Source organism: Epinephelus fuscoguttatus, linkage group LG9 (genome assembly GCF_011397635.1).
Source record: "Epinephelus fuscoguttatus linkage group LG9, E.fuscoguttatus.final_Chr_v1".
NCBI lineage: Eukaryota > Metazoa > Chordata > Actinopteri > Perciformes > Serranidae > Epinephelus > Epinephelus fuscoguttatus.
Genome location: NC_064760.1, coordinates 25,007,270 through 25,033,725, shown reverse-complemented (window position 1 = coordinate 25,033,725; position 26,456 = coordinate 25,007,270). Strand labels below are relative to the sequence as shown.

The 26,456-nt window shown below is 43.5% G+C and overlaps 2 protein-coding genes across 4 annotated transcripts in view; one reads left to right on the top strand and one right to left on the bottom strand.

Annotated features, from left to right (window-relative positions):
* The window catches only part of frmpd1b (FERM and PDZ domain containing 1b), a 35,229-nt gene extending 16,524 nt beyond the window's left edge, over positions 1–18,705 (top strand). For 2 of the 3 annotated variants that reach the window (XM_049585459.1, XM_049585460.1), the window contains exons 4-17: positions 548–720; positions 2,210–2,312; positions 2,687–2,732; positions 3,047–3,151; positions 3,291–3,386; positions 4,779–4,904; positions 5,104–5,223; positions 6,916–7,049; positions 10,238–10,364; positions 10,728–10,820; positions 11,963–12,145; positions 12,470–12,671; positions 12,874–13,839; positions 14,068–18,705. In XM_049585459.1, coding sequence (XP_049441416.1) covers positions 548–720; positions 2,210–2,312; positions 2,687–2,732; positions 3,047–3,151; positions 3,291–3,386; positions 4,779–4,904; positions 5,104–5,223; positions 6,916–7,049; positions 10,238–10,364; positions 10,728–10,820; positions 11,963–12,145; positions 12,470–12,671; positions 12,874–13,839; positions 14,068–16,643 — 5,050 coding nt within the window. In that variant the 3' untranslated portion in view covers positions 16,644–18,705. The remainder of the gene's footprint in view (positions 1–547; positions 721–2,209; positions 2,313–2,686; positions 2,733–3,046; positions 3,152–3,290; positions 3,387–4,778; positions 4,905–5,103; positions 5,224–6,915; positions 7,050–10,237; positions 10,365–10,727; positions 10,821–11,962; positions 12,146–12,469; positions 12,672–12,873; positions 13,840–14,067) is intronic. The other variant, XM_049585461.1, reaches the window with a different exon arrangement.
* A 2,493-nt stretch (positions 18,706–21,198) lies between these two features.
* slc25a51b (solute carrier family 25 member 51b) lies at positions 21,199–26,442 on the bottom strand. The gene is made up of 2 exons (XM_049585476.1): positions 26,308–26,442; positions 21,199–23,930 (listed from the first exon to the last, which is right to left on the bottom strand). Exon 2 carries the CDS (start codon positions 23,857–23,859, stop codon positions 22,924–22,926), a length of 936 nt encoding a protein of 311 aa, XP_049441433.1. The 5' UTR covers positions 23,860–23,930; positions 26,308–26,442; the 3' UTR covers positions 21,199–22,923.
* Positions 26,443–26,456: the final 14 nt, after the last annotated feature.

Genomic DNA, 26,456 nt, shown 5'->3' with positions numbered 1-26,456 from the left:
ATTAATTATTTGAGTCACTTTTAAAGCAAAAATGGCACCATTAATAGATACCGCACTGAAATTTAAGTATTTCCTCCTGTCTTTCTGTGTTGTATCATTTTAAGCAGAACCTCTCTGAGTTTTGTACTGAACAAGCAAGGTCATTTGAATTAGTCACTTTGGGCTGATTGATATGGGCCTGTTTTTTACAATTTTCTGATTTTATAGATAACATGAAAAAAATAATTTACGCTGATTAATCCAGAAAATAAATGGCCTTACCCTCACCCTAACCCTTTCAATGCTATTATTTTGTTATTTGCAGCCCCGAAGTAAAAACTACCAGAGAATACTGTTCTTGCTATGTGAAATTATCTAATAGAGTTTTGTAAAAAATTTTAGTACTAAGGTGAAGTTTCACAGCAACACAACGTTAACCAATATTCGTTAGCTTTTATCAAATAAAGAGGGCGATTATTTGTTGAAGATTTAAGAATTAGATTTTCTGTACAAAGTGATGGAAGTTATCTCCAGACAGGTAACCTGTTACCCTGTTTGACCTCCACAGAGAGCGGTTGCTAGGCGATGGGAGGTCGCAGCGCTCCAACAGTCTGTCCAATCAGAACTTCCAGGCCAAGCTGACGCTGCAGATCACCAGGGACCCGGTCCTGGACAGCAGCACTGGACATGGCTTCATCCTCACCACAAATGCACCCCTGCTGGTCAGGGACGTCGCCCCAGGTACATGGGGTGTGTGGTGATGGAGTGTGTGTGTGTGTGTGTGTGTGTGTGTGTGTGTGTGTGGGTGTGGGTGTGTGTGTGTGCTTGTCTAGGTGGATAACTGCATTTTGTTTTCCTGCTCCTTCTGCAAATGGCCACCTGCATTATACAACAGTGCACCACCCGCAGCAAAACAGATTTACTCTTACCCTTACTCTCTCTCTCTGACTCACACACACACACACACACACACGCATGCACATACACCCACACCCACACCCACACACACACACACACACACACACACACACACACTGACTCTCCCCTGGAATTCAAACTGTCGGGCACGGTTCCAGACAAGCCAGAAACAACACAACAGAGCCACCTGCTCATCCTTTCTAAATTCAATCACTTTTCATTTAGGCAACTTTAATAGGGGATCGACAGAGACAGAGTGAGGAGAGATTGATCCATTACCTTTATGTCTATCCTGTAAAATAAGCTGATAAAGTGTCCCACCTTGCCACCAGCTCTGTAATTGCCGTCCGCTGCCAAAAAGAGAGACAAGTGATAGCAGGAGACAAGATTTAATAGAAAGAGATGCCAGCAGGAAGCCCAACAGACAACAACCAAAGTGCAAATATGGCGAAATAATGAGCGTGAAAAGCATGCAGAGTGCGGGGGGTGGGGGGTGGGGGGCGGGGGTGACACCTTTGGGTGTGGGAGAAGTCTGCGAGGTCATGGTGTCGAGGAGGTGAATGTAAGGGGGAAGTGGTGGATGAGGAAGAAGGATTGAAAACGAAAGAGGAGGAAGGGAGGGGACTTGAAAAACCGCACAGATCAGGATATTGGCAGAGCTGACATGTGAAAGCTTGACGAGGTGGGGGTGGGGGTGGCGGGGTTGGCTTGTCTGGCAAAAGAGAGGGTACGTGTGCAAGTGTAGCCCGTGTGTGTGTACGTGAGCTTACAAAGCAGTGTGGGATGCCGTCAGTGGGTCAAAAATCAGGGACAGACGGGGCTTTGCCAGTCAGTCCGTCGGGGTGTGTGAAAGTATGTGTGGTTGGGCGTATGTATTTACGCATACATACACTTAGTTTGTTTATGTATGCGTGTGTGTGTGTGTGTGTGTGTGTGTGTGTGTGTTAGAGTAAGCTGAAACTGCTGTGCCTCAGTCGTGCTCTCTTGCCTGAAGACAAATGAGTATAAATAACTAGAGAAAGCAGAGCAGAGCAGAGCTGGATGAGACCCAGAATAACTGTAACCCCTCACATCCTGGCGAGCTCAGCTGAACACTGTTGAGTCAGCCATGTTGAATAACCATATGTGTCATTTTGTTGTGTGTGTGTGTGTGTGTGTGTGTGTGTGTGTGTGTGTGTGTATGTGCCTACATGGGTGTGTATATCTCCCTTTATCTGAACTGAAAGTGCAAGCCCACGTGTGCAGCTGATTTATCCAAGCGCTCACTCTTTTCATTGTGTGTGTGTGTGTGTGTGTGTGTGTGTGTGTGTAGGGAGTCCTGCAGATGGGATACTGTACCCAGGGGACCAGGTGCTGCAGATTAATGATACAGCGCTGGAGGATTTGAGCGCAGAGAAGGTGGAAAACATCTTAAGGTGAGAGTAGCTGCAGAGGTATCTATCTATCTATCTATCTATCTATCTTTGTGGCTGATGAGAACTGATGAGAAGTCAGTTCAGTTACTGGAACCAGTGTCATACTACCAGTGTGTCTGGTCCATCCAGTGACTAAATGCATTGTCATACTTGTTTGCTGGAGTGCATTTCTGAGAGTGTGTATGTATGATTCATGTGTGTGTGTGTGTGTGTGTGTGTGTGTGTGTGTGAGAAGGGCTTAACAAGTAAAGGGCAAAGGTCAGAGGAGAAAGTGCTTGCTTGACAGCTGGACAGAAGATAATGATTTCTCTCATGTGCATGTGTATGTGTGTGTGTTTTTGTGTGTGTCTGTGTGTGTTTGTTTCTCCGCCCAGGGACTTGGAGGATTGTATCAATGTGACTATCCTGCGGCACATGACAGTGAGTACAAAGAAGACATTGATGACCTCCCGTCGACACATTCACTAAGAGTCATCGCACCATCCATCATTAAAACATAAGCTGTGTGTGTTTCCAAGCATGTGACTGTAAACCCGTGTCTCCTGACAGGGTTGATGGCCTCCACATTTCTTTTAGATCGCGATGTGCAAATGTAAAATTGTGCGTGTCGACTGCTTGATTACGGCTGGTCTCAGAATTAATTGTCATTGCACTAGTTTGAGCTCGACAAGTGTGTGCTTCCTTAGTTCATGGGCCCTTGCATAATGGCGCTGGTGCGTGTCTTTGTGCTGCAGAATCCCAAGTCATCCATCATGTCAGCAGAGAAGAGAGCTCGTCTGAGGAGTAATCCAGTTAAAGTGCGCTTTGCAGAGGAGGTGGTGGTCAACGGGCACACTCAGGTGGGAAAACTTTACTCTCGTCACATCATCATTTTTCTCTGGACTTATTTTCTAAGATTTCGTGCCCCCTTTTCCTGTTTTATCTTCCCTCGTTTGATATTGACTCATCACAATAACATCTCTCACTCCTCTCCATCAGGGAAACTCTCTTCTCTTCCTGCCCAACGTCCTGAAAGTCTATTTAGAGAATGGGCAAACCAAGGCCTTCAAGTTTGATAACAGCACCACCGTCAAGGTGTGTATTAAACATGTGTTAGATGTTAAACCCAAGAAGAGAGAGGTCATTTAATTAACATTTATAACTTATTATAAGGACGTTTGCGCTGGGTGTATACTGAAAATAGAAGGTCAAAATCTGAATCTTTAAAGGGCCATAACTGCCATACTACTTGGTCACTTTTCATGAATGTTAAACAGCAGATGGGTAATTGAATGAGATGGACCACACGTCTCCACCTCCTCTCACTGTGACAAAATGAAGCCAAAATATCCTGGACACGGCTGCTGCCATCTTGTGCTGGTGATGTCATTTGGAGCCAGAGTCTGCGCAGTAGCGATTTCCATAGTATTGAGCTCCCAACCAATCCCAAGCAGCACCACTGATCACAAGCACACTGATTGTCTCACACAGCTGTCAATCATGACATCAAACCCCCTTTGTATAGCATCAAATAACCTATTAAAACTAAATGTATCAGAATAGAAACACTTGAATGAAGAACAACATGATGAGAACTGCCAAAAATGACAGAAACCATCTTTGGGAAAAATTTATTAGATGTCCGCATGAGCCCAGGTCCCATCCGCTAACCTGGAGGGGGCGCAGTTTATGACCCGCAATGTAGCTAGCCACCAGGGGGCAATTGAAATGTTTTGGCTTCATTTTTGGGGAGCTGCCATGTAATCCATGGCTGATACTAGTGCACTTTGCAGCAGGCAATGAGAAGAAACTTTCTATATGTTCATTAATGTCATAAAACCCATACAGCACAGCTAATAAGACATAAATTGTGTGATGTGCTACCTACATCATTGTCCTCAGAAGATCCTATAATTGGCCCCCTCAGTTTCTAACAAGCATTATGGGACCAAACAGTGGATCTAGTTGTAAAAGGCTTCCTAGAAACGAGAGGGTGTATTTCGTAATTAAGCGCACCACAAGTTATGCTGTGATCGCCTCAAGGGTATTAGAGTGTGGGCAGGCTGTAGCTTTTGTGGCTGCTCTTAATGGTGGAATAATAAGAAAAAGTATTAATTATATTGCTTCTGGAGGAGGTAGTTATGAAACATTTATAAGTGAGGAGAAGAGTGTGCCGTGACTCAGAGCTTGTAAGAACAGCAGGGCTGGATTTCTTGAGTAACTCTAGATATGTAAGTCCAGGCTCTTGCAGTCTGAGATGTGTACTGTTTACACTCATCATAGGTAGATAACTGGGTCAGTAACACACCCCCAGTTGGTCCTTGTCTGTTGTCGTCTTCATGAGCACATTATTATTGTTACAGTTTGTATTCCCAGCCAAAGGGAAACTGAGAGGGGGGGATCAGATTTGACCATCTGCCATCAGCAGACAGGGATGAAACATGTTTGTCTAAGGGGGCCTGAACTGTTGGTTTTTCACCATTCCAGGACATTGTGCTGACTCTAAAGGATAAACTGTCCATCCGGGCCATCGAGTACTTTGCCCTGGTGCTAGAGCAACAGTACAGCATCACTAAGCTGCTGCTGCTGCACGAAGACGAGCTCATACAGAAGGTGAAGGAAACAGTGGCTGCACAAATCCACACACAAACATACTGTAGTTCATATAAGGTGTAGTTTACCTTAATGCAATGTTTAAGCATAACAGTAGACCTACTGACAGGAGGTACTACCCAGCTAAGACTGGATGCAGTGTCTTTTACATTTAGAGCTTGTGCACATATTTATACCTCTATTTTTTTGTCGTCACCAGGTGGTGCAGAAAAAAGACTCACATGACTACAGATGTCTGTTCAGGGTGTGTTTCATCCCGAGAGATCCCGTGGACCTGCTGCAGGACGACCCTTCTACCTTTGAGTACCTCTTTTTACAGGTCAGAGGAGCTAATTCTCTCATCTACAGTACAACTTTCTATCTGCCTCCTTCTGTGTCCACGTTAGAGGCTTTGTAGGTCTGACTCATCGGTTGCAGACTTTGGCTGTAAACCTGCCATTGGCCGACTGATTTAGGCCAGCTTTTTCCCCACCCTTCCACAATCTGCATGATGTCGTTTCCAAATCCCCTTCTCTACGGGAAACAACAACAGCGTCCAAGCTAACAACCTACGCTCTGAAAATGGCAAGTTTTGACGAAGATTTGGATGGTGCAATAAGGCGTGCCTGCTTTGTTTTTCTGTGAACTGACCCACAACAAGTGAAACAACTTGTGAATGCACCTTCGGGAAAGCCCAGACGCCGTGTCTCATGACTGATTTTGATCTGTATTCTGACACAACCAGTAGGAGTTGATTTGCCGCATATTTTTATCCTGGTGGCGACATGTGCCAGTGACATACTTCACCAGTACTGATCTGTTCCAATTCACGCAAGCTTTCGTGATACTGTCGTGATAAGGTTCTGTAAAAACAGCGTAAAGCCAGCAAATCATCTCTGGTTTTAATAGGTCTAGTGAGTTCCTCCAGAGCTTAAGTATAGTCAGGTTTCTCCTCAAAGGCTCAGATGATCAAATTATGTTTGTTGTTTTTTTAACAGTTCAAGTTGATACACACAGGTGATGTATGTCTGTTACTTTTATGGAGCCATTTTAATGGCAGTGCTCGCCATCCTACTTGCAAACGTTCCTCCAAAAGGGCATCTCGGTCTCAGTGCCACCCAAGACAGTTGTGATTGGTTTAAAGAAATACAAACACAGCAGAGCATTTTCCCCTATAGCAGGATGATAATGTGTGCTCCCAGGCCTTTCTCTGGCACTGACACAGCGCTGTGGAGATGGGTCTGGCTACAGTAGAATAGAAAATTTGTCATTCAACCTCAATCAGAAGACTCCTTTTTCCTTACTTACATGTGGAAAGCAAGTCCAAATGTTCATATAATAAAAATAAACCTCTGTTCCCACTTGCCAAATGTAGCTGTATCCACTATTTAATAGATCTGGCAACTTGCTCTAGTGTTCTAAACCTGCTCCAGAAAAGTTACAAAAATAGAGCCTGAATCAAAGTTGAGGAAATGTTTGGAGTTAACATGCAGTCGCTCCCTGCTTCTTTCTCATATTACTTCAAAACACTCCTAATCTTATATAATACAATGTATTACTGTGGCCTTGTATCACCTTGTAAACATTTTGTTAAGTTAACAAAGAGCTCCTGCGTACAGTCAGATACGTGCTGTGATGTAGCTCAACTCTGAGACTATATTTCAACGCTGGATTAAAAGCCTCAAAGCCACAGTTTGTCTTTGCATATTTGTGTTGCACAGTAAAGCACTGGGAGAGCCACTTGTGTCATGTTGATTTATTGTTCTTTGAGGAATCTTTGCTTCCTGCTGTGTTTGTTTTTGCTGTATGAGTGACACTCTGGGTGTCCCGGTGTTGGTTTTACTTATAAAGATGCTCAGGAGATTTGTGTTTTGCAATGTCTGACTTTAAGTGTATGCTGGTGTAATAAAAAGTAACTGTAAAAATATAATGCTTTTCAAGTGTACAGTAGTATGTTTACTGTAATGTGCATGTGTATTTGTAATGGCTGCATGCATTATGTGCATTACGCTGTGATTGTGTGTGTTTCCAGAGTGTTGGGGACGTGCTGCAGGAGCGTTTTGCAGTAGAGATGAAGTGTAACACTGCACTCCGCCTGGCTGCCCTGCACATGCACGAAAGACTGGATAGCTGTGGACAGACAAGGGCTTCTATCAAGAATATTACGTGAGTCATATATGTTTGTGTGACTTTGTGTGTGCATGTCATTTGAGGGTCACACTGGTGGGACACTATGGTCTGGACTCCAGCACTCCTCATTATAGATTTGGTTTAATTATGATGATCTAAGAGCTTGAGCTCGCTCTATAGCTGCAGTCATTGTAATTTGTGTGGGATAAGGGTGCACCCTAAATGCCTAATCTATTAATGTGATTGGAACATGTCGTGCGTGTGTGCACAAGGGTGTGTTCTAATTCCTGTGAGTGGAGCAAAAGTTTCTTATTAGGTGTTTCCCTCTTTCTGTCTTTTGCTGTCTCTCCCCTTCCCACCAAGCTTCAAATGCAAAGACACACCTAAGCACAGATCCATCTCCCAAAAGACCACCTCTCTGACGCACTGGTCTCAGATTAATATGATTATATGCGTCATTGCAGTCATAAATACTCTGTTTTGCAGACGCAGGCTTTTTTTTGCCTTAGATTAAAGTGATGATGCAGTCATGGTTGCAGTTCCGTTAAAATGTGACTGTTTAGTATCATCTAGTGGCAGTGCTGGAAAGATTAAAAAAATAAAAATAAAAATCAGCAGATATGTCTGCTCCACAAAAATCAGTGTGCTTTTTAAGATTTTTTTTCATGAGTGAAGTCTTAATTTGGATTTAATGTAAAAAAGTCAAGCTTACTTACTGATAGGCAGGCTTACTGATCTCAGATATGAAACCTGGAATTGAATATTTGTGATAATTTATATGTATTGTGCCACGTGACTGAATTTTACAGGAGTGCAGTTATGTTCCCAGGGTCCTATGTTACCAACTACTGTTCACACACATCAACCCTCCTATCGTGTTTGGGTCACATTTGTACCTGTAAACTAACCTGACCCTTAACCTCTTTCCTCATCCTAACCTGTTTGGAAATGGCAAGTGTTTGATAATTATTTTTCTCCTTTTTTCATCTTTTGGTTTTCTTCCTCTATTTTAATTGTGTAATTAACTGTTTGACTAAATCTTATTATTTTAAATTTAGGGTTGATATATATTTGGGAGTTGTTCTCTACACAAAAATAGGGTGTCCCAGTAGCTCACCAGGTAAAGCACGTACCACTAAGGCAGAGCCCAGTGGAATTTTATGACTGTTAGAGTCATGATTCAGTCCCTTAACTGCAGCCCGTGTCATATCAAGCAAATACAGAGCTGGGGAACATAATTTTTAGCTTTCCATTATGTGCTACATAGACCTGGGGAACATACAGCCTTAGGAACACAGGAATGTGACACAACGCTATAGCTAGCTATGCAGAAAAGCTAAGGGACTGTACTTTACTTATCAGAGTAGGGGTGTGTGTTTGTTTTTTTGTTTGTTTTTATATATATACCTCCTTGGACCTCCATAATCTTTTTCTTTGAGCTTCCCTGATAATAAATGGTGTGATTTTGAGGATTTTTAAAGAAAACATGCCTTTAGAACACACTTAGTTTTGGGGTTCTGAGGGTATGGTATTTAAGATAAATACAAAATATGATCATTTAAAGCTGAATGTCCCTCTCTTAAGCCAAATCTAAAAACATAACCCCCTCACCAATGCTTAAAAATCATTTTAAAGGGCCAGTGTGTAATATTTGGCATCGTTTATTGTCAAATCTGAATCTGAATCTGAATATTCTACCCATTAATATGTTTATGTATATATATATATAGCAAGGGCCTTGCTTTAGAGAGGTCGCCATCTTGCGCCGCCATGTATGTAAGGCAGCCCGAGCGGACAATCCAGCCAGCCAGAGAACGCGTTTCGCGTGTATAAATAAACCAACGAAGACAGCAGAAGGAAGGAAGAAGGAGGAGGAAACAGCAGAGAGTGTTTGTAGTTCATCGATGGAGAGTAGTGAAACGTTTTTTTAGTTATAAAGTTTGCGAATGGACCACACTTACCACGCAACAGGAGAGAATGAACCCGAACTGTCATCTGCGAGGAAAAGAAGACGCAACTTCACTCCTTGTGATGCACTCTCTGCGGCGCTTTTCCTCCTGATGATATATCTCCCCAGCGATGGTAGCAGTAGCACTGAATCCCATTCTGTGCAGCCAAATTGGAGCGGAGGATTCAGCCTCTCTTCTCACCCGCTCAGCCTCCAACATATGCTCCAACACATGGAGTTCCTCATCTGTATGCTCCGGCTCAAACAGGTATGGCTCTGGGTCTGTGTCTGCTACAAGAAACTCTTCAAAATCGCGTTCAAAGTCGTCCATTGCAGCTACTATAGTCCGGAGATATTTCTAGGCTAAATAAACAGCTGAGCTCTGTTTACCGGCTACGCTGTCAGTCAGTGTGCAGGCTGGAGATTGGTGGAGCAGAGAGGGGAGGGGGTCCCTGCTAGGTACTGTAAGTGAGTATGTGTGTATGGAGTGTGTGTGTTATGCTAGAAGAGTCAGAGTCTTTTACCCCCTGGAGTGTTACCGGAGTTTTTGGAGTGCTAAAATAAACTGGCCTTTTTCCCGAACGCTACTCTGGTCTCCTGCTCGTGAGGGATTCATTACCATATCATAACATGGTTTAGATTTCTAAATAAACATTCACCTCGTCGCTAGATAGACCTACTCCTGAAAAACTCGTGTCTGCGCAAGGCTTTTTGTCCCTGCGAGGCCACCGTCATTTACCCGATGGGAGGGGTGAGCGAGTGAGCCCTGCAATCTAGAATTTGACCACTGATGTCACTGTTTTCAACCCATTTTACACACTGGCCCTTTAAGTACTTCCGCGGGTTTGCACCACTCCCTCCCCTCTTATAAGTAACGAACAGTCTTTAATGTCAGCCTTACCCTCACCTTTAGTGTATTTCATTTCTGTAGTAACCTGACAAATGGTCAGTGAGACAAGACACAATTAAAGTATGGTTTGGTGTTTTAGCAAAAATTAAGCTGCACTTTTAGGCCAGCATTTGCTATGATGTAAACACATATATGCCAGCTAGCTCATGAGGCTAACATCAGCTACATTATACTGCATGTCTCTTACCTACAATTCCACACTTGCTCTTACTGTTTTTTTATAAGTCCCTGGCTCCCTCCACCTTTCAAATGCTGCACCAATTTATTGGTTTTGGGAAAACTAAATCACGTAGCAAGGCGGGTAATTTCGTTTGGCTTCCAATTTCCAATTTCATTCCTGTGTGTGTTTGTGTGTGGTGATGACAGGAGGGAGTTTGGCATGGACAGCTTCATCTCTCCCACACTGCTGAGCAACATGAGGGAGAAGGACCTGAGGAAAGCCATCAGCTACCACCTCAAAAAGATCCAGTCCCTGCTAGAGCCTCGCCAGAAGGTAGATACAGACTGATGGATGGGTGGATGGATAGTGGCAGTTTAGTAGTGGCTTTAGGGCACTTTTTAGCTGACACTTCTGCGGCTGCTAATCTCCCTGAAGTTTAAAGTGGTGGTAAAGTGACAGCAGGTTGGGAGGAAGATATATGGTGGGTGGGAGGATGATTAAAAAAAGGGAATAGCAGGTCTGGGGATTGGGTAATGTTTCTGGGAAAACGAGTGGCGCATATTTCTTTGTGGAGAGAATTGTTTTGGTCAGTGAGTCAACCATAACATCCATCCCGGTTTTCTTTCACTCTGTCTCCTCACTGTCTGCCTCAGTGTTATTCTTCTCTCTTCTTCTTTGTCTACTGCTGTGTTTTAGGTCATTTCTGCAACTCAGGCTCGGTTGGCCTACCTCACTCAGCTTGGAGAGCTCATTTCATATGGGGGACGGTCCTACACAGCTACCATGATGGTAAGGGTTAAGAGCCTGAGGGTTAAGAGCCTGATATCACCTGGTGGGCCTGAGCCTGATATCACCTGGTGGGCCTGTTTGTGAAGAGATATAACATGTAACAGCTTGAGTTGAATTCAGTCATGGGTCTGTATAACATGTCAGCATTCAAAAAGCTTGACAAATTCAGCTGAATATAAACCTAGATGTTATGTTTCCCACCCAAACGTTACAATGAATGTTGGCATTGTACATTTGTGCAAACCATGGATATGTAACATTTATGTGTTTTATATAACTTTACATTTCAATTTGGTTCCAACCAGTGGCCTTTTGCTGCACGTCATCCCCCTTTCACTCTGGATCTTTCAAAACTGCCAAAAAAAAGGCAGCAAAACTCAGCATAAGGAGGCAGATTGTGGTGGTGGATAGTCAAACAAATACAGGACTTTACCCCAGGAGACTAGTGTTTGTGTCCCGTGTGAACTCAAGTGAACTCTGAGTTATTTTAAGGTACACTCTCACTATATTTCTTTTCCTAAACCTAACCAATGTAATGTTATTTCCCTAAACTCAAACTATGTAACTTTATGTGAATTACATAACTTTACATTAAGTGTGTAACATAATGACGCCCAACCATGTTTCTTTTTCTAAATCCATCCTACAAAACTTTACGTGCTTAACCTAAATGACTTAACTTACCTAAATCCAACCTATGTAACTTTGCCCTAAGTGCATACCGTGATGATGTCATTAGAGGGGTATTAACAGTCTAGATATTATAACAACCGTTGTATGAGGATACATTGACCACAGCCCAACTCAAGTTATAAAATGCCTGCTTCTTCTCTGGTCTCGAACAGTGGTCTGCTGCTGTCTATGGCTTGGCAGCCGTCCACCATCCCCCACTACTCTTGTTGAGAAACTCAGCTCATATACATATAATCTGAACTGTTATGGGTGTGAAATGTAAAAATGGAACTTATCTCTGATTTGCAGAAACGTACAATGCCAATAATTTATTCTGACTACTGGGACATATCTTTCCTCTCAGAACACATTTGTGCCTCTCGCCTTTCTCTCTTATTCCATCTCTTCCTCCTCTTTTCTGCTCATTTTGTTGTCATTACATACCTTTACTTACTCTCATCCAAACTCAGCTTCAGGACAGGGAGGTACTGGTCAGCCTGCTGGTGGGAGCCAAGTATGGGATGAGTCAGGTCATCAACCACAAGCTCAATGTGATCTCTACACTGGTGGAGTTCAGCAGCATCAGCCGAGTGGAGCTGCTCTCTGAGTCGGACAAAGTCAGCCTACTGCGCATCTCACTGCACGACATGAAGGTAGGGCAGACATCGTGGTAGTTCGCTTTATTATTCATAAACATGTAGGCCCTCATACACTGACACAGAACCAAAAATTGGATATTCACTCACTTCACCATGTTCACGCTGAAGCTCACGCTAGAGTAAATGTAGGTCAAGCATTTCTCCTCCAATACACAAACAGTACGCAGCCTAAGGGGGTGTGTGGTAGCTATATAAAGCTAATTCACTGAACTCAAAGGTGACTCTCTGTCCCTCTTTCTCCCCCTCCATCGCCTTTTCTCCCTTCCCCTTTGGCTTTAATCACTTTACCTTATCTTCTGCAATGCCCTCCCCTTACAGCCATTTGCCTTACTGATGGACTCTCTGGCAGCCAAAGACTTAGGGTGTCTGCTGGGAGGCTACTGCAAACTTCTAGTGGATCCCAGTGTCAATGTCTTCCGTCTGGGGCGCCCAAAAGTGAGGGTGCACCGGATTCCTGCTGAAGAAGGTGTGTGTGGGAAGTTCGCCATAATAGAGGGCGTGTGCTATGAATCCCTATCAAGTGAGCAAAAACTGTTTAACTTAAAACAATAGCTTTCTGGCTTTGGCCATTTGATAGATATTTCACATATGTGACCAGCCAGTACGGGTACCGTTAGAAAAACCACTCAAGAAATATCATCATATTTTAAAACATATTCTGCTCTACGAGTTTACTAACATATTGGTTTACAATGCTTGTTTGTTGCTTGTGGTGTTATTAGGTTATGTGTCCCGCTGCTGTAGTGACTCAGATGACTCAACAGATGAGGATGACCCAATGGATTCTCAACGGCCGGACCCAGCAAGTCAGGACTGGGAAGAAAGGAGGAGAGAGGAGGAAGGGAAGAGGAGAGAGGAGGAGAGAATAGAGAGGGAGGAGCACAAAGGCAAACAGGAAGTGAAGATAATAGTGACAACAGAAGGTAAGGAAAATGAGGGTGAAGAAGAAAGAGGAGCAACAGGAAGTGGTCTGCGTAAATTTAGTGTTATGGATGAAGAAATGAACCTGGAGACCACCTGGTACCACACTGACCCACGGGTCACCAGCAGCTTCTCCAGCTTGTCCAGTGGCTCCTTGAGTGCTGCCCTGGAGGAGAGCAGTGCCGCTGCCAAAGCCCCAACTCGTCTGGATGCAATCCGTGGACCACGCACCAGCGAGGATCTACCAAGTCTGGACGTTCACCACCCCTACCTCTTGGAGCCAAAACGCCATCAAGGGCCCCTGCGACCCACAAACCTCAATTACCGTGGCAATGACAACTCTTGCCTTTGCTTTGCTGAGCTCTCCAAGGCTGATTTCCTGCCTAGCCCGCCAGAGGCTACCAGCGATGATGACAATGATGATGATGATGATGATGAGGAGGAGCGGCAAGTGGAGGGACTTAGACGCATTTCTAAAATCCCTAGTTCAAGAGATTTGAGAATGATTGACAGCATACCCTTTCAAAGATCACCCATTAAAAGAAAGAAAAAGATCCCTCCCAAAGTCCCATTAAGGACGAGTTCAATGCCTATCAGCAAAGCAGGAAAGGCTGAGCAGCGCCTCTCTAAGGATGAAGAGAGTCTATTCCTGACACCTTCTCCCAATCCGAAACCAGCTCTTTTGGTCAAAGAAACTGCCTCAGAGTCTGAAGATGAGTTTTTTGATGCACAGGAGAGATTTACTCCTCCTGTTCCCGATCTATCAGGTTTGTTTACAGCATGTTTGTTATGACTTTGCAATTTGTCCTTGTCATATTTTTGTAGAGGTCTTTTGTTTATGGTAGTATGTTTGAGATTTTTATGTAATGGCAACATGTGACAACACTGAAACATTAATGTGATTAAAAGAGGCGAGGGAAAGATTCGTTAATAAATCCACTGATGCCTTTCTCCTTCTGTATTTTCATTTTGAGTTGTCTCTCTCTCTCTCACAGACGCTGAGCTGGCTGACCGACGGAATGCTAATCGGCTGAGTGGAAGCTGGAGTGGTCCTTCGGCTGTCTCGGGGAAAGAGCCATCCTCCCCCCTTGCCAATAAAGCCAAATCCTCTAAAGTCAAGACGGAAGTGGAGACACTTAAAGGCCCCACAAATCAACTTCCCAACCAACAGCCAAGTCCACCAAAGCCATCTCAAAAACCTGAAGTTAAGGTTAAACCACCACTGGCACCTAAGCCCCAGCTGCCTCCCAAACCCCAGATCATTCCTCCCAAATCCCCTCAGCATGGGAGATCGTATGCCCACTGCAATGGGGACGCCTCTGGACGTCTGTCCTCTGAACTTCTGGAAATGGAGCCAGACACCATGGAGTTCAAATCTGTCACATCAGGGTCAGGTGGACTGCCTCTGTCATCACCCCTGATCACAGCGGTACGGTACAGCAAGCAGCCACTACCTATTACAACACCACAAACTGAGGAAAAGACAAAAATGCAAGAAAACAGCCCCAAAAAAAAGAAAGCTCTGACACATGAGAATACCACACATGTTGTTTCCAATGACAAAGCATCTATTCCTGATGAAAAGGAAACTCCTAAAGTTGAGGAGAAAAACAATGGGACTGCCCTATACGCAAAAAAGCCACCAAACCTACCCCCTATCCCTCGTTCTAATTCAGGTACAAAGCTAGCCATTCCCCCTCCAGTGCCCCCCAAACCCACTTCTCCAAGCACCTTCCACCCATTGTCACTACCTGCTAGCTCTCCTGTCACCCCAACTGATCCGAGCAAAGGGATATTTAAGGACAGTGTCAGTCCACCAAATGGAATCCACCCTTGGAGCAGCCGTAATGGCAGCGTACGGAGGGTTTCTCTGAGTCATGAAAGCCTGTCACCCAAAAATACAGATGCACCTCTCACCCTTACAACCTCCCTCACATCAACCACCTCCAAAGGTGTTGGGGGCCTCGAAATCAGAGAGCCTGGAAGATCTGGATCAGGATCAGACCTGAGGACCAGCTCCTCCAGCCTGGGAGGCAGACTGCCGGCTTCTGCCCTGAGAGGGAAGATCCAGGCTCTGCCTTGGTACATGACCCGTTCCCAGGAGATTTTAGGAACTCTTGACTACCCCTCCACTAGCTCCATCAATGGAGACACTTCTGGATTCGGCTCTGGTTTGTCTGTAGCGAGTGGTTTATCAGACTTAAACAAGACGCCTGTCAAGGAAAAAGAGACTGTTACCTCAAAACCAGGAGGGAAAGGGGACATTTTAGAGGATGGAGCTGAAGTTGTCATAGCCACCATTAAAGAGGCACAGGATGTGACCTCACACATGAAAAAGGCCAGTGGGACCAATGGCTCCCACCCTAATCTGAATTTTAAAGAGAATAGTGCACACAGTGGAAATGTTTCATCAGAGCAGCCTCAGTCACGGCCCCATTCAGCAGTGGGGTTGGGAGGTGTGTCCAGCATGCAAATTGGAGGTGACTCACCGACGTCCTCACTCGCTGACACTACTCCTCCCCAGCAGCACCGGGAAGCTTGTGGCTGTCGCACCGTTTACGCTAACTGTTTCAGTGGTGACACTGAGGATGGTATAAGCTTCGACGAAGAGCTCACCATTTACGAGTTCTCCCGCCGCACACGCCCCAAACCTGCCCGACCCGCACCTGTCTCTTCTCCTACCACACCTTCTCCAAAGCCCAATATTCTGTCCCTGCTGAGGGATAACCCCCGCCCACTCTCCACTTTCTCCACTGCCTCATCTGAACTCAGTCCCCTAGTTTCCCGTCCGGTTTCTCCTACAAACTCATTTGGTGGTCCTCTTCGTTCACTTACTAATAAGAATTATGGTGGACTGAAGGGAGGTTTTGCCTCCCTACGTCAAGATATAGACCAACTTCTGCTGGTATTAGAAAGGGGGGCACTTGAACAATCCCAACAAACATCATGTCAAGACTCCAAGCAGGATATCACAGGCATAAAAGGAGGGCCTGACCTGAATCACAATGGAACTGAAGTCAGTAATACCCCAGCACCGGACCCAAATTGCACTGGGACAAGCACCGCTGCCATGACAGAGGCTGAGAGGAGCCTTCTCCAGGCAGAGGCTCGACGTTTGGCATCTGGGTGTCAACGGGCCACACGTGTAGGCTGGGCTCCTGATGAAGCCCTACGTTCTTTATCTAACAGCTTCAGTGCCCTGGTTCAGTTGTCAGCAGCGTGCCTGCGAACAAACCCCTGCCCTGGTTGTGACATCTGTCATAATGCAAGTCCGGTCCTCGGGGATGACGACGATGACAGCCAGGAGGCCATGGACAAGCTAAAGGAGATAGTAGGTCTGTACCGAGAGTTTGTTTTAGCTGTTGAGACAGCTGGAACTGGTGCCGGGGTTGGGGGTAAGAGTGTGGGCCTCACTGGGTCTGGACAGGGTCAGGGGGAGAGCGATGGAGTGAGGCTACTTGCCAAACGCTGCACTGTCCTCATCTCGTCCGTATTCTCACTCACACAGCTCTTCCGGACACGCGCGTCAGACACCGTGAACACGCCTGGTCACGTACCTCTCAACTTTTGACCTGTGAACTTTTACCCACTAATAACCCACTGACTGTAGAGGTGAGACAAGAGGAAACAGCACAGAGTGATCTGGTGTGTAACCCCTGTGTTCTTGTACAGTAAGTGCCATGCACACCACAGCACACAGACTCTAACCCACAGTACACATACCCACATGGAAAACACATAAACAAAACCCTGAACGAAGAGAGGAAACTTCATTGCTTGGCCTCTTCTTGGACGCATATGGACTATGCATTTGTACATATGAATTTTATAATTATCTTATATTTCTCTTATTTTATGATACAATATGTGTATGTATGTAAGGATGGATTACCCATGTATGTATTTATGTATTTATTTTTACAATATTTGCACCATGGTCTGTGATGTGCAGGTCTCTGGTGAAAAAAAAACACAACTATGGATGTCACTGGAATTTTTATTTTTCCTTCTCTTTGAGACAGTATTATGTTATCTATTGCTGCTTTAAAGGTTTCTCCACTCGACAAGGTGTAATCTGTAAAGTGTCATTTTTCAAGTTTAGTATAACAATACGTTTTACTGACAGAATACAGACTTTATCACACTTGCAAAATACAGTTATTAACTGATTTGTTTTATATGTGCACCTTTTTAAGGATTTAGTTTTTCAAAATTACAGCCACATGTTAATGGGATACGAAACAATACCATTACAAAGCAGGGAGAGCACTTTTGACTGTTACAGATTGCACCTTTTTATGAGACACATACCCTTGTGTAAAATGTTTTTTCTACCCTTTCCCTTGTCCTGACTGACTCTGAGTGAATGCCTCTTGGAAATACTCCCATTACCCAAACGTATGCAGTATTATAACATTAATCTAGTTTTCATCCAAAGGACATTACATATATATTTTCTGGGAATGTGTGGATGAGGCCCAGGAAGCATAACAGGGGACCTTATTTATGTAGTTGAAAAAAAGTTTTTGACTAGGCACATGGGTGACTGTTAAACTATGTCCAGATGTAGCAAAGATCCAAAGTCTTAAAACACTGAGCCACAACTGTTCCCCACTACGGTTTCCTCTTTGGACGCACCACCTTATTAATAACATACTGACGGACAGATGGACTGACTGCTGTATGCTGGGGTCAAAACTGTAGATATACATTTATATCTTTGTGTCCTTTTCTGTCTCTACCTTAGTTTATGGCTATGCAAACATAAACTCCTCACCCCCCACATACTGTATCCTTGTTTTGTTTTTTTGTGCTAACATGAAAAACAACAATAGCTGCATTATGTTTGTCTGAATATAATGGGTGCTTTCTTTGTTTGGAATGTTGGCTTTTTGTCTTGTTTCGGGAAAACTTACTGCATTGTGGATTGCAACATTGTGCAAAGTTGCATGGCATTAGCATTTGTCAATATAAAGACTCCTGTCTATACTGATGTCTGTGAATTGTCAGTAAAAGGAATACATTGCTCGATCAGTTTGCTGATGTACAGTGTTCACTAAACAGTTCGTCCATAACACATGATGTCAACTCATCTGATGAGCCATCCGATCGGGGGAATTTACTTGAGCCACCTACGCGAACAAGAGGGTAATCAAGCCAGCAGTTGCTTATACAAATATGATAAGGGGATTAACCGAAGTAAAGACTGCTTAAGGGTTTCGAGACAGCTGGCGAGGAGACAGGTAGTATATTTAATCTTCCAAACAGATGAGTGAGTGACATTTTGTCGAGGTGGCTGTGCGTAAAAAATAAAAAGGCAGTTCTCATGTGCGAGATTTCAGAGCTTCCAGTTGCCATGGAGGTAATGTCCAGTAGCAGTGTCCATCGTAACATCAAGACATACCGTATGTCTCAGGAGCATCTCTAGTACTTCATCAAGCAGGCCCAAAGCGTGAAGAGTGCCTGTCACCTACTTGTTTTGTTTCTGTATGGTAAAACATTTCATTTTCAAAGAGGACATTGTGTTTCGACATGAGCAGTCACTTTTCCGTACCCACGTAAAATGAAGTCGATGTACCAAGAAATGTATTGTTTGGGAATAAATTACACATTGACCTTAACGATCGTGAACGTCTGGTTGTTTGGGTTGTGTCTGTGAACCAGCTGTCAGCTAATTTCACGTCAGGTCAGGCAAACTTTGTTATCCCACAAGGGGAAATTCATGTGGTCATACACGTTTAAAAACATAAAGTACATCATACACCAAAACACTTAGGAGTATAAGTGCACATCTGTCCTTCATTTAGTACTCCAGTTGCTGTAGACAGGAATGTTTTGCTGTACCTTGTTCTAATTTTCTGCTGCAAGAGTCTGCTGTTTGACCTGCTACTCCTCTGGAATATCAGATAGAGAAGATGGGTAAGATCACTGAGGATCTGATCAGCCATTCTAAGAATAATGATATTGTACAGCTGTGTTGCAGACACCTGATCGACCCCAATGATCCTACCCACTGTCTTGACCATCCACTGCAGTTTGGCATGATCTTGCAGGTGCAGATCAGAGACCGGGAAGTCCAAACGTTTTTGAATGAAGGCCAGATCGGATAATATGAAAATACATGGGGGCCAGTTGCTTCTCGCATGATATGGGTTATTAAGAATACAAAAATCACATATATATGACACAAATATAATTGTTTCATCTATAAGTGAAAAACTTTCCAAAAGCAGCAGCCCTCGCTCTGACTTCTTTGCTGTGGCCATGTCTGTGATCCTGCAGGAAATATCTGGTGTTTGTTTGCTTGTTTACCATAGATGTACCGTCTGAAAACACATTAGTTCCACCTGTCTAGTTCCTACTTGGTGCGTGTCTGCAAAGATAGCACTGCCATCATGAGGTGTTCCAAAAAAATGCAAAGTTATTAAATAAATAAATAAAAATACAAAGTTGCTTGATTAACCATTTGAAACCTGGAGAGACATCACTTTTCTTGTGCTGCTTTTACTCAACTTTCTCAGGTATTTAAAGCTTTGACTCTTGAACCAAATGCTGTGATGTCTTTCAGAGACAAGTCAAGCCAATTTGCTCAGGTTTCAAAAGGTTAACCAATATTCTGTTAATCATAGAGTAGTATTCTGAAAGACAAACTGAAGGCTGTTTATTATCAGTCTGCGGGCCACAATTAGCCCCCGGCTGGACTTTGGACATGACTGCTCCAGAGAAAGACTTGTCGAACATCTGGAGGATACGGCTCCACTCTGTAGTTATTCAATTTCCTGTGAAAGAACAGCTTCTGTTGTAGTTTCTTTGACCTAATCTCTGTGCATTCCTTGAAACTTAGTTGGTCATCAGTTTCAACTCCAAGGTATTTGTAAATTGAGACCTGCTCAACAACTTCCCCATTAGTCTTTGAGGAGGGGACTGTTGTTTTTTCCCTCCTAACATCTATGACCATCTCAAGAAAAGTATCTGAACAGATGCTGTGTCATCTGCATATTTAAAGTAACTACCAGCTGAAGCATTCATTGGTGTATAGAGTGTATAAGATGGGGGACAAAATGCACCCTTAAGAGGTACCTATATTAATGATTTTAGAGGGTGAGGTAGCCGATTGTGATCCTCCATGTACCACCTTCCAATTCATGTAAGCTCCCTCCCTAAATATTGAGCATATGAATCAAGTAAGAAGACATTAAATTTAACATCCTGGCCTCACAATGAATGTTTACCAGACAGCAGAGAGAATGAACGGCAGTATAAATAGCTTATTTGTGCCATTACTGCACTACTAATACTGTTAATGAGGATTACTGTGGGATTTTCTTCCCAGCATTGAGTGGTTATACTTCCACGAAGGCAGCGTTTATCTATGCATGTAGCACTAGGGTCCCCTTCCTCTATTTTGGTGCTGGGAATGTCTCTAAATTATTCACAGAGAGCCATCTGATTTAGAGAGCAACATTTCCATTCCTATTATTAAAATATATTCTTAAATAATGCATTTTTGACTGTAAAAATTGAAGATTTCACCCAAGTTAAGTTGTCAGTAAGTAGTCAGACAGACATTTGTTGGGGTGAAAGGAAACAGTGAGGGAGCAGAGAGGCTTTGTAACTACAGCAGCTCAACCCTCCCTGATCCAAAGTCCTCATGTCAGATTGCCCTTAATCTGATCATTATCTGCAGTCTGACTTCCTGACACAGTAATCTAGAGTTGTACACACGTAAAAAAAAAAAAGAGAGAAAGAAACATGGTCTGAGAGTGTAGAGCTGCTGTGAGAGCCATTTCTTTGATTGAATACGTAGCAGAAACAGCGAATAGAGGTGTGAAGCTACTGAGTGTTTGCTCCATTCTTCATTGTGATCCAGTGTGAGGTCTTTTCAGCTTTACTGCAATGAATCATTTTAATGATGATGCCGTTTGTGATTGATTATAAAGGAGGGAATACGGTGCATAAAGTATAAGTCAAAGGGAGGACTGGCACTGTGGTGATAAGATACAAAGAAGCAATTCAGTTCATAATGTATGGGTGCCGCTGTTGCATAAGTAAAACATCATTTGTTGTAGTTTTTGTGAATGGAGGTTTTTTTTTTGAGAAAATGTGACATTTATCCCATTAAATACCCACATAACAGATTTATTCACTGTCAACATTTTTAATGGATTGATTTTAAACATTTCATTCGGTTGCAATTATTAATTCGACATTTCATAGTGATTTGGTGACTTGTGCTTCAGGAAAAGTGGCAATTATAAACAGCATAATTTAATATAAGTGAGAGAGTCCTCATCAATTTAAAGTATTACTTTCAAAGGAAAGTCCTAAGAAAAATTCTGAAAAGACACCCAGGAAACAGCCCACTGTGGACGGTCACGATGAAAAGAACTGGAGAAATAGGCCAAGTGATCCATTTACATGGCAGCTTGAGCTTTTTGTGCCACTGAACATTACCCTCTGCCCCTGTCTTCTCTCAGCACCATTACTGTTCAGTCTCTCTCTCAGTGTCCAAGCAGCATGCCTTTCCTCTTTGGGCTGTCGTACCCAGCGAGAGCTGCTGTGTGGTGACAGTGTCTACTCAAGCTCAAAATCTGAGCCCATTATGTCAACAGATGTTACAGACAGAGAGGAGGGCAGGCGTGAGAGAAGATATAAAAACAGCGAGTAGAGGGAGGGAAATACATGTATAAAACAACTTAAGTTCACAAAAAGAAAACCACTGAGGAGCACTTAGTTTTATAGTCAACAGATAATAATAAACTAAAAAAAAATAAACAAATGCAGCAATAGTGCATACTCAAATAAATATCAAAAGTCTTTCTCTGAATCTGCAAAAGGCTGCGTTAAAATTTCAATCTCAAACAAAAGGGCAATCATTCCTGGTAGGATTATTTGTTGCACCAGATGTTTAACATTTCTTCCTTCCAATAAATTATAAAAACAAGACAAGATCTGGGTGTAACTGTATATTTTACTGACAAATGGGCACTTCTCAAAACTCAAATAGGCCTAACACATGCCAGTAGCTCTTCATAAAACAATCCAAGGCAGTGTTTGACAAAACATTTAAGTCCCATTCTGCAAAGATGAGTCATGTGTGAAAATAGAAGCTGTTTAAAATAGCCTGTGTGTGTCTTTCCAAGAACATATATATAAATCATGGATATCATTTCAACAATAGAACTTCTGATCTCATAAATATGTCGGCCGAATAGCTGGAGATGGAGCAGAAAGAGAAGTAAAATGACCAACACTCAATTTATTAAACTCTCATTGACAATAGATGTTGGGAAATTTCACTGGTCAAAAGTACAAAAGTGTTTCAGTTAAGTGGCAGAATACAGCCTCACAGAGGAAAAGCTCTTGGTCAAACAAACAGACAGATGTTGTCTACAAAACACCACAGCACACAGCACATATGAAGAATCCAGTCACATAACCTTTGCTTGAAACTGTGAGGGGAAAAAAAAAACGCTGGAGTTCAGTTTGCTCCATCAACATTTTTTTGCACAGAGAGCAAACAAGGGCATTTCAATTGGACCCTGGCACGAGTTTTGTATAGGCTAAAGCGAGTGTCTTGTTTTTTAATACTTTAACAACAGTTAATAGTCATGGCATGTGGCAGGTGGGTTATCTCACACTGACTGTTGGCCCCTGTCAGAAGTGCAACTTCATTGCTGTCTTTCAGTCATGGAAACTTCAGTGTCCCCCAAAATAGTGCCAGACAACAAGTACATCAGCTTTATGACTTCCTTTCTTCTCAACAAACTGGTTCCATCACACCATACAGCTTTTTCCCTTTAACTGCTTTCTTGTCCCCTCTACAGCTCTATTCCGTCACCTCCACCCTCTTACAACAGCTTTAGCAGAAGCTCATAGGTGGCATTGATGATCCCCCAGGAGAGGAGTGAACGGTGGTAGTTGAGGTGGGCCCCTCTGAAGAGCAATACCACACTGCCACCTCTCTCTCTCCACACTGTTAGCAGCACTTTCCTGCAGGGCTGGAAGGGTCCACCGACCTGAGACTGAGCCCGTGCCTTGACCACGTTTAATGGATAGAACATGATGCCAAGGGCTGCCCCCAGCAATCCTCCACACACGAAATCAATAGCCATGTGACCTGCCCGGCTACTGACTTCTGGGAGCAGCTCCTTAATGGGCCCGCGGAGCCCAAAGAAGAGCACATTGCTAGGGCCATTACGGAGAAGTATGGGCACCAGACCACGGTAACACTCCCTGACACCATACTCAGTCAGAAGTGTCCGGAAGGTATGGCCTGTGTTGTTGAAGCGCCCGTGGTGCCGATGGTCTTGTAGGAGAGTCTGCACACGCTCAAATGGCGTCAGAATGGCCTCTGTGGTTCCTGCCAATGCTGCGGCAAAGCTTCGAGTGAACAGCTCTGGTATGCCGCTGCCACCGGCCCGGTCTAGTAAGACTCTGGAGAAGTCCTCATACAGGCCGAACATGATGGCCACTGTAGTGCTCTTCTGGAGTAGTGGAGGCAGCAGGCCCCGGTAAAGATTCCTCAGCCCATCTCTCTGGAGCTGCCGCACCGCCTCAGTGGCCAACACACCATGCAGCTGCTGGCGGAACAGCACCTTCTGGATGGGGAAAGTCACCAATATGTTTGTAAAAGCTGCAATGGAGCCGCAGACATAGTGCTTCCTTTGAGTGCCCAGCCTGGTACTCAGATATCCAGCAGGCAGCAGGGTGTGGCCTCCTTTAGTGAGGGCAGCCTGAGGCTGAGGTGTCCGGGCTGACTCGGAGTCCATGGTACTAACAGCCATGGGAAGCTCAGTGCTCCACAGCCTGTTCCTCCAGCATCACATCAGCACTGCACTCTTTGAAAATATATACCCTGTGAAAGAGAGAGATATCAGATATGCTTATTAATCTTTATATCTTGTAAAATTTGTTTATATGGCTTTTTTTTTTTTGCCTTAATTTGATAGTACACCTGTAAAGAAACTCCCATACACAATGAAATGGTGATATTATATACACATACACACACAAACGTAACTATATTTCAGTTAAGAACAAATGGGAATCAAGTAGGGCACCATCATAACAATATAGTAATGGTTGAAAGTAAATAAAAAAGATATAATATATTCCCCTCCCTGTTTTTGTACATGAACATATTTTTGGCAAACATCACTGACAATGACTTGGCTGGAAGATCACTATAAAAAGTATACACAGGTCAGCCAAAATATTAAAACCATCTTATCATGATCCTTGGGCTACTACTGAGCAGTTTTTAATGGTGTGGCTTGGCACATTGTCCTGCTGGGGGGCCGATACCATCAGGGAGTGCTGGTGCCATGAGGGAGTATACTTGGTCTGCAACGGTGTCTGGGTGGGTGGTGCGAATCAAGCGGCACCCATGTGAATGCCACGACCAAAGGTTTTCCAGCAGAACATTACATTATAAAGAAATGAGCAATGTTAATCACTTCACCAGCCGCTGATTTGAATGTTTTAGCTGGCTGGTGTATATGTTATATAAACATCAATTCAACTGAAACAATAAAATCTAAAATCATTAATCTATCAAATATCAAATATGGATAAAACTACAATCTATAAAACATGAATACAGCACAGTTTTTTTTGCATACCTGCCAACATGTGTGCTGACACAACATATCTTGTGAAAGCATTCTCTGTGAGATACAGTTGTCTGGGTTTAGATTAAATGGCTCAGACACACTAAATGTTGCCTTAAACAGATTGAACTGTTTAACCTCAGCCACCTGCCGTCAACATGTACAACCAGGCTGCACCAACTGGGCACTGATAAGAGTCGTTGCACAACTATACAATTTGATAAATGCCAGCTAAGTCACAGGGCGGGGGGGGCACAACTATGAGTGGCATAAGACACAAGGTCTTTTCATTTAATGGAAATTACAAAGCACTATATAGGACACTTTAATTAAAAGTTTTATGTGGTTTTATTTAGGTATTTACGAAGATAATGGCACACCCCGCCATATACAACAGCAACAACAAAACTGCTAAAATGAAAACAAGATCCTTCCAAAACATAAATTCGGAGTCTAACCACGTTTAGTAAATAAAGCATGTTGTCTTGGAGTTGTCTAAATATAGACCGAGGAGGCATAGTGGTGGCAAAGCCTTGAGGTCGTTGGAGGTCACAGTGCACCAACCAAAATATCACTCAAAAGAATCATGTTAAACAGTTCCAGGTCATTTTGACAAACCATGCTGCCACATGGCTACTGACCTCTGAGAGCCTGTTATGTAATGTACTGTACCTCTGGTGTCATTTAAGCTCCATGTTGAGAGACTTTGCACAGTTTCCTCCACAATATTTCAGAGGCAACTACTAAAGACAGCTGAAGTTACTCTGCAGAACAACTGCTTCTGAACAGCAACTACATTTCATCATTTATATTACATATAGTACTTGCGATAATAATACCTTTCACAAGCAATATTTTAACATTCAAAGTGAGGGACTTATTTTACACGCCTGTATGTGGGTCATTTTGCTATGTCATGTTTTGATGCTGCATGGAGCGTATGTTTTTCTTAAATTGTGAATAACATTAAAATATGAAAACAACCACATTTTGATATCGATGCTTTGGCTATATCAACGGATTTGACTGAACAACAGCAACCACATTACGTAATCCGATATTTTTCCATAACTAAATCTTCCGCGAACACGCCCTCTGTATAACGCTTCCTGTGAACCGTTGCCGTGTCATGCCTGTTGTCCTAACATGCTCCCTGTCAATTGGCTGACACAGATACGAGGGGTTAATATCACTAAACCGCACCATTATCACAGAAGACACACAGCAGTATTACTTACTGTATGAATAGCTGGTTAAAATCAACAAATCATCGACGGGCTAACGTGCTTAGCTCATTAGCTAGACGCCCAACTGCCAACTGGTAAACTAGCTAACGTCAGTTAGCTCAACAGTGACATGGCCTCCTCCGCTGTGTTCATAACAGTCAATAAGATTTATGTTTAAGTTAGAGAAAGGACGCGAGAACAGGGCCGGATATAATGGCTGTACATCACACCAAAACAGAAGTCAGCTTAGCATGCTAAGCGCTAGCATCATCAGAGTCAAAACGGACATGGGTTGATTGATGGTTGGTTGGAGACTTCGTTACTAAACAACTGAATTTCCAAAAGTGTCTCGTAGTTGTCTGTCAAACAACCGCAGGGCTCATAAATTGGTCTTTACCTGCTGTTTACGCCAGACGCTGTCCTGCCCCTGGACAGGTGGAGTGCAGTTTTCTGCAGGGGAAACGGGCCACAACTGTAGGTCGTGTCTGCAGCCCAGGCAGCGGCAGGTGACCGCAGCGTTGCATTATTGGCGCATGCGCACTCTGA